At 38.6% G+C, this 14,514-nt stretch overlaps 1 protein-coding gene across 1 annotated transcript in view; it reads left to right on the top strand.

Moving 5' to 3' along the window:
- The first annotated feature begins 2,040 nt into the window (after positions 1–2,040).
- LOC122813571 (zinc-binding protein A33-like) overlaps positions 2,041–14,514 on the top strand; it is a 261,075-nt gene continuing 248,601 nt past the window's right edge. The window contains exons 1-2 of the mRNA XM_044085967.1: positions 2,041–2,535; positions 6,370–6,465. Coding sequence (XP_043941902.1) covers positions 2,098–2,535; positions 6,370–6,465 — 534 coding nt within the window. The 5' untranslated portion in view covers positions 2,041–2,097. The remainder of the gene's footprint in view (positions 2,536–6,369; positions 6,466–14,514) is intronic.

Below are 14,514 nucleotides of genomic sequence, written 5' to 3'. Positions count from 1 at the left end.
CTTATATATTTTCTGCACTGCTCATCTGTGTAGATCCGCATTAAATACTTGCATGTAAGCTCTGCTTGTCTTGCTTTAACTGTGAAATTAATATATGCATTGTCTTGCAATACTGCCGCTCCACTTTAGTCTTGTGCAGTGTGCAGTAAATCTCTATGAATACCAGCCTCTGTTTCCCCACCTTTTCTCTTGGTTTATGCTAAATGATTAATGCAAATTTCCATTCTTTCTTAAGCAAATGTTTTATTCTAATCAGGATTATAGGTGGAATTGGCCCTCTGTCCTGGAAAACACTGGATGTAAGATAGAGAACTAGTTCAGGCTGGGACACTATCACATTACAGCATACACTGAACACCCCAATCATACCTACAAATAGTTTAGAAGTTAGCCAGTTCACCTACTGTGTGTTGAGTATCAGCCCCCATGTTCCTGGCCAGTTGAACCATTCATTCTCCTTCACCAGGTCACCCATAGAGGGGCTGTCATTTAGACTGCTATCAAGGATGCTTCACTTTTTCTTGTCCCTCTCGCTAACTCCATACACTGCGCTAGGTGCTAGGGAAGGCCAAACAATGTGCCATTTGCAGAGGAAGTCTTCTCACATTCACAAGGAGCATTCCCTCAAAGTGTTCCTGCCCCCCTTCCCGGGCATGAGCAGTAATCTCTGTGGTCACCAGTAGGGAGATTGCACTTTCCAGTGTTGCCTCGACTGCAAACAAACCCTCCTAGTCACCCCCCTGGAGTCGCACTATTCAAACCCTGCTCATACTGGTCACAGTAAGGGCTCTATACAGCTGACCCATGTAGATATGCAATTAAATGTTTTTAGTATGTAAGAGTGAACCAGAGAATCCTCTGAAACCGCATGCTGTCACACATTTTTTGTTTTATTTTTCTCCAGTTTCCTAAGCACTAAATGTACAGAATGTTTACTATGGAACAGACATACTATTAAAATCTACTTGCAAGAATGTTGCTATTTCAGTATTATGAACATAATAAATAACAAAAGCCTTTATATAACCTAGCTATAACTCTCAACTGTCCAGATTTTCACATAATGTACAGATTTTTGCCTCATATTTCTGGTCTGCTCATCATAAATATTTTGGTTTTCTGGCAATTGATTAGCAAATCCTTGAGGATGGAAACTAGAAAATAATGACAGGTATTTGAGTTTCTGACTTCATATCCTTCAGAAAATTCACGCTAATGGAAAACCTTGTTATTCTATTAACTTTGTAAGTTTATAAGCAATATTTATAAAATGCACCTATTTTTGGGCCTTTGTCCAGATTTTTTTACTCTAAGAGGTTGAGAGGCATGACCCTAGGACTCAGTTATATAACTGCCAATGCAAACAACAGGCTTATCCTTAAAGTGCAGTTGTGGGGAGGCTTTTCTACTGCCAACAGATCAGTAGTTATAACCAAAGCTATTAACACTATGCAATTTTTAATATGCTGCTACTGTGTGTGATCAGAGGAAGAGCATTTAATAATGTTTTATTATTTGGTTAAGTCTTAGTTTTATGTCCCATTTCATGCAAGCTGTTTTTGCCACGGAAAAGTGGTTCTGAATGTCCCCATTCATTTATTTGTGATACAGTCAGTGTTTGGTAGTGACTTATTTTTACCGGTTTATAGAATAAGTCTGACACATTGCTGATTAGTAATATTATAATATAACTGGTCAGTGTTATTTTTCTTGCTCATTATCTATATAATAAATTAATTTATAAAGTTCCCAAATATCTTATAGCTGACTTACTAGAAGCTAAAGGAAGACAGTTTTGTTGTATATCTTGATAACTTTGCCACTCTGCAAATATTAAACATATTTTCAAACCACATCCTCAGAATTCTAAATTAGTGCATGTAGTCATTTGTGGCTAAGAATGTTTTATAGTAGAGAAGTTTCTAAAAGCTGCTTGTAAACAAATACTGGAAAAAAGCAGTCTGCACGGACTGTGAGCTCTCACTTTAAAAAGAAAAAAAAGGCCAAACCATCTTGTAGTGCATTATGGGAATGCAGGTTGTAGAACATGCTTTTGTTAGTCAAACTGAAACCAAAAGTAAGAAATCCTTCCTTAAAATGACTACTAACCTAGTCACAGAGGCTTGCAACAATGCAGAGGATTATACCTGTTATTTGTGTAAGGAACTGTTTAAGAAGCCGGTTATTCTCGACTGTGGACATAATTACTGTAAGTCCTGTATTGATAATGCTTGGGATAACAGTGTTAAAGATCCTGCTTGTCCTGAGTGTAGGGAAGAATTCAAAAGCAAGAAGTACACAGTGAACTGGTTACTGGCTAAACAGGTTGCAGCCTTGAATCTCAGCTCAGGTAGTACAGACAAGGGTACAGGCCCACTACATAAAGCAATAACAGCCAAATGCTTGCAGCATGAGGAGAACCTGAAGCTGTTTTGCAGGGAAGATGAGACACTCATCTGTATCATTTGTCGAGATTCAACTAAGCATTCTGGTCACAGCTTCTTACCCTTGGATGAAGCTGTCATCAAGTATCAGGTAAGTGCATCTGGAAATAAATACTCAAGCTCACTGTTAATATTTTTGAGGATTTAAGGTATTCTAAATGCTGTGTTCATTATCTGAGCACAATTTTGTAGTTAATAATAATATGCAACTATTCAAATAGTGCTGAGGATGAAGTCTACTCTGTCTAGCATAGTCTGTATACCTCTCATCTATTCATCTGCTCTTTGTCCCCATCCTCTTCCACCAGCCCTAGGCCCCTTGGACCCATTTTGAGGGGCTACATGCCATCATATATTGTGGTAATGCATTCCAGGGCATCACCACTCTTAGTGTTTTTATGACTTACTCATATCCATGCTCATTGTGTCTTAAATCTCTTCTGTTATTGGGTTGTTTGCTTCTTTCTTTCTTTTATACTTAGTCTTCCTATTTGACTCTTGGGGATGCATCAATGTAATATCCCCATTTTCTTTTATCAAGTATTCTGATAATTATGTCTTCATCATATTGATCACTGCTGCAGTAGCCTTACGTGTATGGATTTTATCCAGCTTAGAATATAACAGTCGGCCAGCTTCAAAGCTTCAGGGCACATTAAATGCATCCAAACTATCAGTCAGCTAGAGCAGAGCGGACTAAAAAGACAGGTTTGGGCACCATGCCCTAAACAGCTTTCCTGCCACCAAAGAGTACACTCCTCTGAAGCTTTAGAGGATCGACGGTCAGCTTGTGCTCTTTCTTTGCTGGTTAAGTTCCTTTTGGGAGGAAAAAAACTTCCATTTTAAAAAAAAAATGTTTGTTGAACAACACTTTCCTGTTCAGGAAAGTTACTTTAAAGCCAGTCATATGTGTTTTAATGTACTGTCATGAGACTGTACTGTACTTTTAAATGAGAGTACTATTTTCAGTTTAAAAGATTTTAAAGTATATGAAAACCATTTTTTTCTGTGGAGAAATTGTTTATATTTTACTTTTTTTTGGCTGGCAAAGTGTTTTAAAATGTGCTTTACTTTGTTTTTACTTGAAAAAAGTGACTTTAAAGACTTTTAATTTTACAGGCTTTTGCTGCTTGTTTTCCCATGGAAAGAGGCATCATTTTCATCTGGATCATGTAACAAACTGTCAGTATTAGTCAGTCCTTCTTACAGCCACAAAAAGAAAATGTTAAGCAATCAGCCTTTGCCACCACAGCAGACTAGCAATTTGCTTCAGCCACAGGTGGATGACTCTGCTGTGGCCATTAGTTTTACCTCAGACCACTCTTTTTTTTTTTTTATGCCAGATCCCTCTGGTGTAGCACCTACAGCCACTATGGACTGGGCGTTAGTCATGTCCTCTGCAGATGTTGGGGTTCCCTCAGTTGGCAAGGGAGAGCCACTCTTAATGGTGCTGGTAGAGGGAACAGGAAAGGCTTCTCTGTTTGGTCAAAATATTGTGCCCAACCCTAGGGAAGCTGCTGCTACCATTAATAACAACAACACTGTTGGCCCCATTTTCCCTTTCAAAAAGAAACAGAAAACTAAACATATGTCTACTCCTTTTTTGGACAGGAGTAGCTTACTGGGTTTGGTGCAGGGTTAAATTCAGGCTATCAATCCTTCTTATAAAGTAATGTCTTGTAAAAGAAAGAGGGATACCTCTTTGCTTGAAGACATTCAAGATTCTGAATCTGGACAGGAAGTTGAAGGGATGGATGCACGGTTTAATCCTCATATTTCTGATTTAGTCTCAGAGAAGTACTCACTTTCAGATTTTTTCCTGCGGGTGGTACTCTTTCTCTGAGACTATGAGTTGTTACAGAAGGAATTTGCAGAAACTTCACCCTTTCCTCCAGTTCTGTCAGCTAAAGAAACTGTGAATGTCACTGCCTGCAATTTTCCTGATAGTCAGCCTGCCCCTAAAAAGGCAGATAGAATGTATAAAGTTCAAGGGCAGACAGTTATGACTGGAAACAAGATCAGAGGGTCTTCCAAGTTTTGATCCATGGAGTTCCTCAAGTAGACCCATTTGCCTCCTCTCTGAACAATCAGTTGGGAAGATTCTGCTCCAGGACTGCATGCAAGAAGGCCTGGACGACGGATGCCTTTTCTTTTCCTCAGACAGGAATGTTTCTGCATGCTTTTTCACCCTTTCCAATGATGTCCACGGTACTTCAGAAAATTCAGAAGAAATCCCCCAAGATCACTATGGTGACTTCCTTCAGGCCCGGTAACTGTGGTTCCCCCTTTTGGAAATGGCCATGGGCAAATACCAGAAGCTTCCTCCCAGACTGGATCTACTCACATAAGACCAGGGGTGTTTGATATATATACGCCAACCCCAATCAACTTCAATTGATTGTCTAGATGATAGGATGTTAAATACCTTTAGGCACCTGTTTACTGAAGATGTGCAGTGGGTAATAACTCAGACAAGAAAGTAAAATGAAAAAGGTTTTCTGGTTGGTAAAAAGAACAACATAACCAGTAACCATTCGGGGCTAGTTGCTCTCTGGTTTTACAATATTTGTTTGAGTTAATATTCTCCATCAAAATTCATTTATCCACTATTTCAGTATGTGTGCCAATTAATCCTCCTCTTTCAATACATTCTGATATGAAAATGTTTTTGAAAGGGGTTTTGCATAAGAGGCCTCTAAAGAAAACTGGTGGCCTGTCCTTGGCATGTTAATTTTCTGTTAGAGAAGCTTACTGACTTGAGGTTTTTAACATGGAAAACAGTTTTAGTGATTGCTCTGACTTCTGCAAGAAGGGTATCTGAGCTCTTATGATGTGACAACCCTATCTCATTTCCACAAATATAGGGCTGCTTTGAGAACTAATCCTTATTTTATGTGTAAAGTGGAATCCAGGTTTACTTTAAGCTAAACTATCCATCTCCCTATTTTCTTTCCAGAGCCTAAGAATGCAGCAGAAAGGATACTCCACAGACAACTCAGGTACTATCTTGACAGAAATAAATCTTTCGGCTCTTCGGATCAATTGAACATTTCTTGTGAAGGTAAGAAGAAGGGACAACCTGTGTTAAAACAGACTATTGCAAAATGGTTATCTTTGTTATACTCGCCACAACAAAACTGTTCCAGGCAAGGTCAAGGCCTACTCTACCAGGACCTTGGCTTCATCTTTGGCTTTTTGGAAACAGTTGGATTCTAGAAATTTTCTAGAAGCTGTAACTTGGTCATTTGTACATACTTTTACAAAGCACTGTGAGATTGAGTCCTTCTCTAGGTCTAGGTCAGGCTTTGCTAGGCACATTCTGTGTGGGCTCCCTGGACTCTCCTTCTACCTCCCAAATGTAGTTAGCTAAGATAATCTACCCATAAAGCTAAGGCTACTCAAACAGTGATCATTCGAGTATCTACTGTTATGGTAAGTTTACTTGTACAACTGTATTTTGTTAAACTGTATAGTTAACAATCTCCTTCTCCCATCTTCTTCAAAACCCTCCACTGGACCCCTTTTCTTAGCCTGCTGTCTCTTAAGATATGATCTTCAGAGATGTGTACTGCAGTCTAACCAATGGCAGTATTTAGGTGTAAATTTATGCCAGCAACTTTTAATCAAACTTCATAAATTGCAATAAAGTTGCATTGACAATAATGTCTTCAGCAGCTGTGCTATCAATGAGCAGGATTACTTCTAGTAAAAGCAACCATTTTGTCAGTGCTTTTTCAAATAAGTGTATTAGATTTGGTCAGGAAGTTTCTTAAATTTATTTTAATTGCAACTTAGACATTAGAATCTGGGGAACTGCACACATTGATTGAAGGATACTGCATAGATCAGATAGTTGTGCTCTCTCACACTTGTTTATTTCTTGCAATTGTTGAAAACTTAAAGGAATTTATACACTTTTTTCTAGGACAAAATGACCACCGTACAAGTTCCTTTGGAAACTGCACTGCAAAAACTTGCTGAGCTACAGGCCCAACAAAAGAAGAAGATCACAGATGTCAAAGTGAGCAGATTGTAATTGATTGAAATACTTAATGCAAATATTTATTGACCATTCTTAAACATTCAGTGTTGTCCATTACTTATCTTCTGTAACAGTGCTTTTCATGACTCATTTGCTGTAAAATGAAAATGTCAGAGCTTAATGCTTTTGGTTTGCTCACCAAACATGATTAAATAGATTAAGCTGCCTGAATTTAGAGCTGACCCAGACCAAGGGTTTTTGACTTTGCAGGTGATTTGCTCAGACTCACCTAATATGCAAGAAGAAACTTTATGAATCAAACTGCAGGGATATAGAATGAAACTTGTTCAGATCTTCTTACCTTAACTCATATTATACTGCTATCCATAGTTTTGCATTGCCACAGCACATCTGCTGCAACATACAATGAATACTGAAAGGTAATTGGGCAAAAACCTCTGTAAACCTCAAACCGTGTATGTGTGTGCGTGTGTGTGTGTTAGGGGAATTTGGTAAGTTCATTCTACTCCATATAGCAACTTTGATAAAAACGTTAGCCTGGTTGATTCCTAAGTTGAAATCTTATAATGGTATTTTTAAGTGTATCACTTTATCTGAAGTTTCTCATTGTAATTTGTTGGTACAATGGCTATCTTCTCCTGCAGTCATCCATTACTGCTCACTGGAGTCTGCCATTAAAGACCCATATTAAGCTTTATGATAACATATATCCCAAAGGTCTAAGTAACAAAAATTTCACTAACAGCAGATTTACATTTTTAAATATCCTTAAATCATTTACCTAATTTTCTGTTAACACACCTGCATACAATCTTCTGACATTTACTGAGTTGTGTTAACTTGTAAGGCCTACTCACACATCAGTTTTTGTTTCTTTGTTCTATTTAATTTCTCTAGGTCTTTTGGTTTCTAATACCATGTCAGGAATGGACCCCATTCCTAAGTCAGGGTATGATTAAAGTTCAAGAAATTAGTATTCTTTCAGTCATTGATGTTAGCCAAAAGTGCTCTTTGCAGCTCCCACAATGTGCCCAGAAATGACTCCTTCTGCAATTCATATGGAGTTGCATGTACTGGTAGCATATCTAAATACATGTGTAAATTATTTATTATGAGGCCTATTGTTCTTACTAGTATTGGAACTGTCTGGGTATCTTTCTTCTACATTGTTCTTCTTTCTGCTGCACATCCTGGCATTTTATGACTTTGTGTTTCTCTGTACGTAAGACACTGTAATCACTGGGTATAGCAATTTCAACGATCAATGCTACTTTTGACTTGACTTCTTTTCATGCACTACTATATCTGGTTTTCTTGCATCTGTTTTCTGAACTATTGGTAATGGGATATCCCATGTAACATAAACTTCACCATTCTCTGTATTGCTTTGTGGATTATGTTTCCAAAACCTCTCCGCTACTTCAGTATTACAATGTTTGCCGAATCCCCAGTCCAACGGCCTTGCCACATTACCATGCTTTTCAGCATACAATCCCTCTGACATTAGTATATCATACACAACAATGAGTTGTATGACTGTTTCCAGTTCTGTCTTACAGAACTTGCATTTGTCTTTTTTTCCCACATGTTCAATGGACTTTGTAAACTAATGTGTACATAGTTTACTATCCTGGGTCGCCACTATTAACCTTTCATCTTTTGGTTTAAATTCACCTTTCCTTAACCATTCTTGCATCACATTCTGATCATCATGAGGTTGTTTCAGGAGTTTTCTGTACTTAACACAATATTTATGCATTGCCCACATTTCTTACCTTCTCATCTGATCCTTCGGCTTATATTCTTTCTTTCATTTTTTGGCACATTCAATTGTTGTCTGATTTTTTGTCCACTTCTGTTTGATTTTCATTCCTACTTTACACCAATATGCTTCTCCTAAACTAAGCAGTGAAGTCATCTTAGACTTCTTCTCCTCATGTTTTAAAACTTTCACTATGTTTGGATCTGGTGAGGTCAGCAAATATGTCTGCAGTTCCATGACTGCAGATCTATACATATAATCAATTTCAAGGAGGTCCATAGCTCCTTCAGAATGAGGGTCTGTTTTCAATATTGGTTTTCATCTTCTGAAGTATTCCTGAGTTTTATTCACATTTGTTCATGTTTTATTGCCAATACTTCATCAATTCCCAAATATGTGTACACTCCTTCCCGCTCAGGTTTCTTTATATCACATTCCTGTTGTCCAAGATTGATATTTCTTAGTACTACAGCTTTCCTACTTTAAATTTTGCTTTTGTATTTTCTTCTAACTTACTACAAACTATGTTGGCATCAATTCCAGTATATAGTCTGTCCATAGTTGGAAGGCAAGATATTGGTCTATAGTTTTTAGGGTGGCTTGTAGGTTCACTTGTTAGGGAGGAGTATCGTTTTTCTTATTGTTAACCAGGGATTTTACAGTTAGGAGCATTTCTTAATTTTGTTTCAACTTCTCTGGCCATTACTGCATCCCATTTCATATCCTGTACATTTGAACTTCTTACTGTTTCTTTTACTTTTTCCTGTCCATTTAGCATTGTTGTTATTTTCCACAGGATCTTCATAAATATTTCTCTAAAATGTGCCTATTTCTTTTTTTTTGGTGGTGTTTTTATTCCTTTTGTTTTGTTTCCCAATTCTCTATAAATCTTTTTTGAGTCATCAATGAATTGCTTATTTAGTAGTTTTCCTTTATATTTATTTGCATATCTTCTAAGTTTTTCTACCTGTGCTAATAACTTTAGTTTATGATTTGCAATAGTGTGTGATAGATCCTGCTCTGTTCTGATAATGTGATTTGCTTTTATCATGTCTATCTTTCTAAGCATTTTTGTTGATCTGATCACTGTTCTATACTCTTGTAACAGTAATACTTCTTGTCTTAATTGCTGTATAGTTTTCTTTATTCAATTCTTCCATTATGGCATTTTATTTCTTTCCTTCCTTTCCGTTATTCATAGGTTCATAGGTGTGTACTAGGCTAATGGCCCTGGAGCCTATATAAGCCTAGCCCAAGAAAATTCCCTGGCATCATGCCGCCCAAAGTTAGTTCCCAGTGCCCCTGTCAAGCAAGGCCACTGAAGTGATCCCTGGGGTGAACTTCCTATTCCCCAGTGTTTTTGTGGTAAGACTTTATCTGTTATTAATTTAGCTGCACAGCAATATATCCTATATCACAGAAATTTCTGCTAATAGTTTTCATTGCTAAGTTCATTTGTTTTATTAGACATGTAACATTTTGGGTCTTATTTACTTTCTGTAATCTATTTCTTCCATCGATCTTAATATGTCTGTCCATCTCTATTAAATCAAGCAACTCTTCCATTAGATCATTTTTTATAAACTGAGGGCACAACATGTTTTTCTATCTGTTTCCTGTGGGCATTCTCCAGAAATTTCCAGAAGATCTTCCTGTGACATATTCTCTTCATCTGCATTCTGTGTCATCCTTCGCTCATTCATATGAGAACTGACTAGCCTATCACTCCACAACATTGACATTGTCAGAGTTGCCACTGTTTACTTCTCTTCCCTTGCTTTGTGACTTCAACTAAACTTTTGTACTGGTTTCCTACTGAAGGCTCCAGAGTATCTTCATGTGGCAAATGATTGATACTTCCTGTTTCACCTGTTTGTCCTTAATTTGGGGACTCATTATTCCATCATGCTGTGACATTACCTGAGTTGGATTTTCTACAATAAATCCTTCACTTCACAGGTTATCCATAACTTTAGTTTCTATTTCTTTAACGTCTTAATTATTTATTCCTTTCTACCTTCCTCTTTTGTTTACTTTGTTTTGTATTGTAAAATGTTCCATATCCAGATGCATTTGCCTGTATTTCTCTTCAAATATCTTTGTTGCTGCTTTTTTGTATTGATTAGTTTTGTTTTCTCCTTTGCTTAAATATTGCACTATATCAAATATATTTTTCTTTCCCATGTGCATATTTCTTCTTCAGATGTTTCCTGCTCCACATGTTTCTCCTTAACCTGTGGACTCATTGTTCCATCATTCTGTGACCTTGCCAGTGCTAGACTTTCTACTCTAAATCCTTTTCTATGCAGGTATTGCACAACTTCATCTTCTATTTGTTTAACATCTACTTTAAAAACCACAGTAAAGCTCACATTGTGTCTGTATACAGGAGAGCTGAAAATTAATAACTGCAGACAAGAAGCTGCCACAATTAATGACAAATGAAGAGTATTTAACTCAAAACCAATAACAGGACATCAGTAGGTTAAGCGCTTTTGTCCTCATGAAAACAGGACTATAGCATTACCTCAGTTTAAATAATTAACCATCCAGTCATGTGATATTTAAAACCCTATCACAATCACGCAATTAATATTCAAAAGCATTAGAGATTACACAACTTGATTAAATATACAAAAGACATTCATCATAAACAAATATTCTATTAAACATGGATTTCTAGTCAATATAGCTTCATAATGTATTATAAAGCTAAAGAATAAATTTATATTATCAAACACTGTAATGCCATAAGAAACACACGTATCTTGTCCTGCGTTATACTAAAACTCAGTTATAAATATAAATACATGGGGGTATTCAATAAAGCCTACAAGATAATTTTGACCATGTACACTTTGCGGTGCACTTTGCGGTGTGATGCGCACATGGCCAAGAAAAGTTTTAGATTTAGTAAACTTTGTGCAGCAGCGCGCACTCACAAGCAAACACAAAAATGTTTGTGGCATACAAATTACAGCATAAGTAGCTGAATTGTATGCTTCAACAAATTGTAAAGTAACCGTGTAGACTCCGTGTTCGTGTTAGCCATGTATGTGAATGTTTACCGAATACAGGAGCCTACACGGAAACTAGAGAAAGTACTTTTCCATACATTTGTACAGAATAGACCTTAACATGTAACCCCACACACATTACATAATTCCCAGACATGCTGGATGCTAGAAAATATGTTAAAAATAGCAAGAAGCCCTTATTAAGTGCCATGACATAAATGCCGTTTTGCACCCCCACCCCAAATGAACAGTGTAATTGTAACTAATGTAGTTTAAACCCCATGAAATATAGAATCCCATACCCGAATTCCTGTGTGCATATATATACACCTGGGTAATACCCTCCCTTGACTGCACAACATTGGGCTCCCCTTCACTTTCCCTGTCTACATGGTTATCAACTATATAGATTCAGGGCTGTCAACACGGTCAAGATGCAAATGAGGTCAAAACTCATTAGAAAGTACAGTTGTGTACACTTACCATAAATGTAGATGTTCGAGTGTATTCACTGTTGCAGTCATTACACTTGGTTTATCCTGATGGCAGGTTGCCCTCATTCGGCCTGAATTCCAAAGTCTTGGGTCCTGCATCGGTTGCTGTCACCTCTTCCCTGACATCAGGTCGTCAGGGGTATAAAAGATGCAGCTGATGCCATTTTCTTTAGTTTTTCTTGCCCCAGATGTCAGGTGCCCCCAAAAGGGTAGGCTAAAAATATGTAAATAAAACATACATGCACCAAAATAAGCTTTACCTTCATCTATAAGCAAATACACCACCTAGGTTGTATAGATTAGAGAAGTAAAGATAAGTACCAGCAAAAGTAAGGGGGTGGTGGGTGGGTAACCTGGACTGCAACAGTGAATACACTCGAACATCTACATTTATGGTAAGTGTACACAACTGTACTATGTTCTTCGTGTTTCACTGTTGCAGTCATTACACTTGGGTTGAGTCCCAAAGCCATTGTTGGGGGGTTGGAGCTAAACAGCATTAGGAGCGGCTATGAGGCCCTGCAGAACTGCAATGGCAAAGCCTGCCCTGGATTTAGAGTAAAGAGGCAGATTGTAATGTTTTGTAAAGGTATGCACTAAGTAGCAGCCTCTAAAATGTCTTTGGTTGGTACTCCCCTGAGAAAGGCTGCAGAAGTGGCTACAGCTCTGGTTGAATGTGGCCTAATGCCCTTAGGCACTGGTTTTCCATGCTGTGAGTAGCAGAAACAAATGCAGTGACCTATCCACTTTGAAACAGTCTGCTTGGAGATAGCCTTTCCTTGTGATGTTGCGGCATATGCCACTAGTAATTGGTCTGTCTTTCTGAAAACTTTAGTTTTGTCCAAGTAGAATCTAAGTTGTCTGTGTACGTCCAAAGAATGCAGAATTTTCTCACCCTTGTTCTGTGGATTTGGATAAAATGTTGGCAAATGAATAGTTTGGTTAAGGGCTACACTGGATACCACCTTAGGCATAAATGTAGGGTATGTTCTCCGAGAGACCCTGTCTAGATAAAAAGTGATAAAGGGTTCCGCAGCCATGAGCGCCTGTAGCTCTGAAACTCATCTTGCAGAAGTTATTGCTAGGAGCAGAGCTGTTTTCCAAGATAAGAATTTTATATCCACAGTAGCAGCTGGCTCAAAAGGAGGTAAGGTGAATTTTTCCAAGACATAATTGAGGTCCCATGTAGGTATTGGCATTCTCCTTGGAGGCCTTAAGTTTTTGGCTCCTCTGAGGTACTGCCTTAATAAAGGATGAGAGAAGAGTGGTGGCTCTGTATTGTAATGAGCCAAAATGGCAGAGGCATGGATTTTAATTGATGAAAATGATAGGCCTTTGTCCAGCATCTCAGTTAAGTATTGCAAAATCTGAGGAATATTTGGGACAGCTGTATCGGTTCCTTGAGCTTGGTTCCAGGCACAAACTCTTCCATTTCCCAGCATAGTATTTCTTAGTACTAGGCCTTCTGGCTTCTAAAGTGACATCCATCACAGCTTTACTGAGAGGTGTGGTTTGTATGGCTACATTATCCACCATGCTGCCAGGTTTAGAGTCCTGAGTTGGCTGTGTAGAATCTGACTGTTTTGCTGGGACAGTAGATGAGGTATTTGAGGTAAGGTCCAGGCTGGGCATTGGGACAAGTGCCATAAGCTCGGATACCAGTACTGGCGTGGCCAGTATGGGGCAATCAGAATCATTTTTGGTTTTTCCTGTCTGACCTTTAGGAGTACCTTGGGGAGGAGAGGCAGTGGAGGAAAGGCATATACTGATAGGTTTGTCCAGTTGAAAGATAAGGCGTCCACTTTCCAAGCTTGTCTGTGATAGGTCCTTGTGCAGAATCTTTTTAGTTGATTGTTGTGAGGGGAGGCAAATAGATCTATGTCTGGGCGTCCCCATTTCTTTGTTATCATGCTGAAGACTTGTGGATCCAGGTGCCACTCTTGGGGATCCATGAGGTTTCTGCTTAGTTCGTCTGCCAGAGTGTTTTCCTTTCCTGGCAGGAATTGTGCCCACAGATGAACTTGGTAAGTCAATGCTGTGTCCCATAAAGCCATGGCTAGTCTGCAAAGGGGGTAAGAATGAGTGCCCCCCTGCTTGTTTATGTACCACATGACCGTGGTGTTGTCTGTCTTTATCAGTAGTTGTCCCGGATGAAGTAGGTCCTTGAAGGCTGTCAGGGCATTGTGAACAGCTAGCATCTCTTTTTGATTGATATGTAGGTGCTTTTTATTTGTGGACCAGGTGCCCTGAATGCCTCTTCCTGCCATGTGTGCTCCCCAGGCATAATCTGATGCATCCGTCGTTAGGCTCTGCCTGGCTGGGGGTAGTGAGAATGACTGTCCCTTGTTTTGGTGACAAGCCTTTGCCCACCATCTAAACTCCTGTTGCAGGCAGGGAATGAGAGTAATCATTGTTTCCAGACTGTGGCAGTGTTGTGTTTAGACACTTTTTAGGTACCATTGAATTTTCCTCATATGCAGTCTTGCATATGGAATTAGTAAGATGCAGGATGCCATGAATCCCAAAGCCTGCAGAATTTTTCTTGCAAATAACTGGGCCTTTGTTGCTATTTCCTTGAAATAGGTAGTCAGTTGCCTTTGTTTGTCTGGAGTGAGATAAGCCATCTGGGCAGTTGTATTTAAACTTGCACCCAGGAATATTATCTCTTGAGAGGGTACTAGTTTTGATTTATTTTTGTTGACTGTGTACCCTAGGCATGTTAAAAGTCTTTCCACAAACGTCAGATGCTGTAGTAGAATGTCCTTGTTCTCTGCTTGTATGAGGCAGTTGTCCA

Source organism: Protopterus annectens, chromosome 10.part0, assembly GCF_019279795.1.
Source record: "Protopterus annectens isolate FY-2018-M chromosome 10.part0, PAN1.0, whole genome shotgun sequence".
Lineage (NCBI taxonomy): Eukaryota > Metazoa > Chordata > Ceratodontiformes > Protopteridae > Protopterus > Protopterus annectens.
Note: the sequence above shows the minus strand (reverse complement) of the source record. Positions and strands in the feature narration are given on the sequence as shown.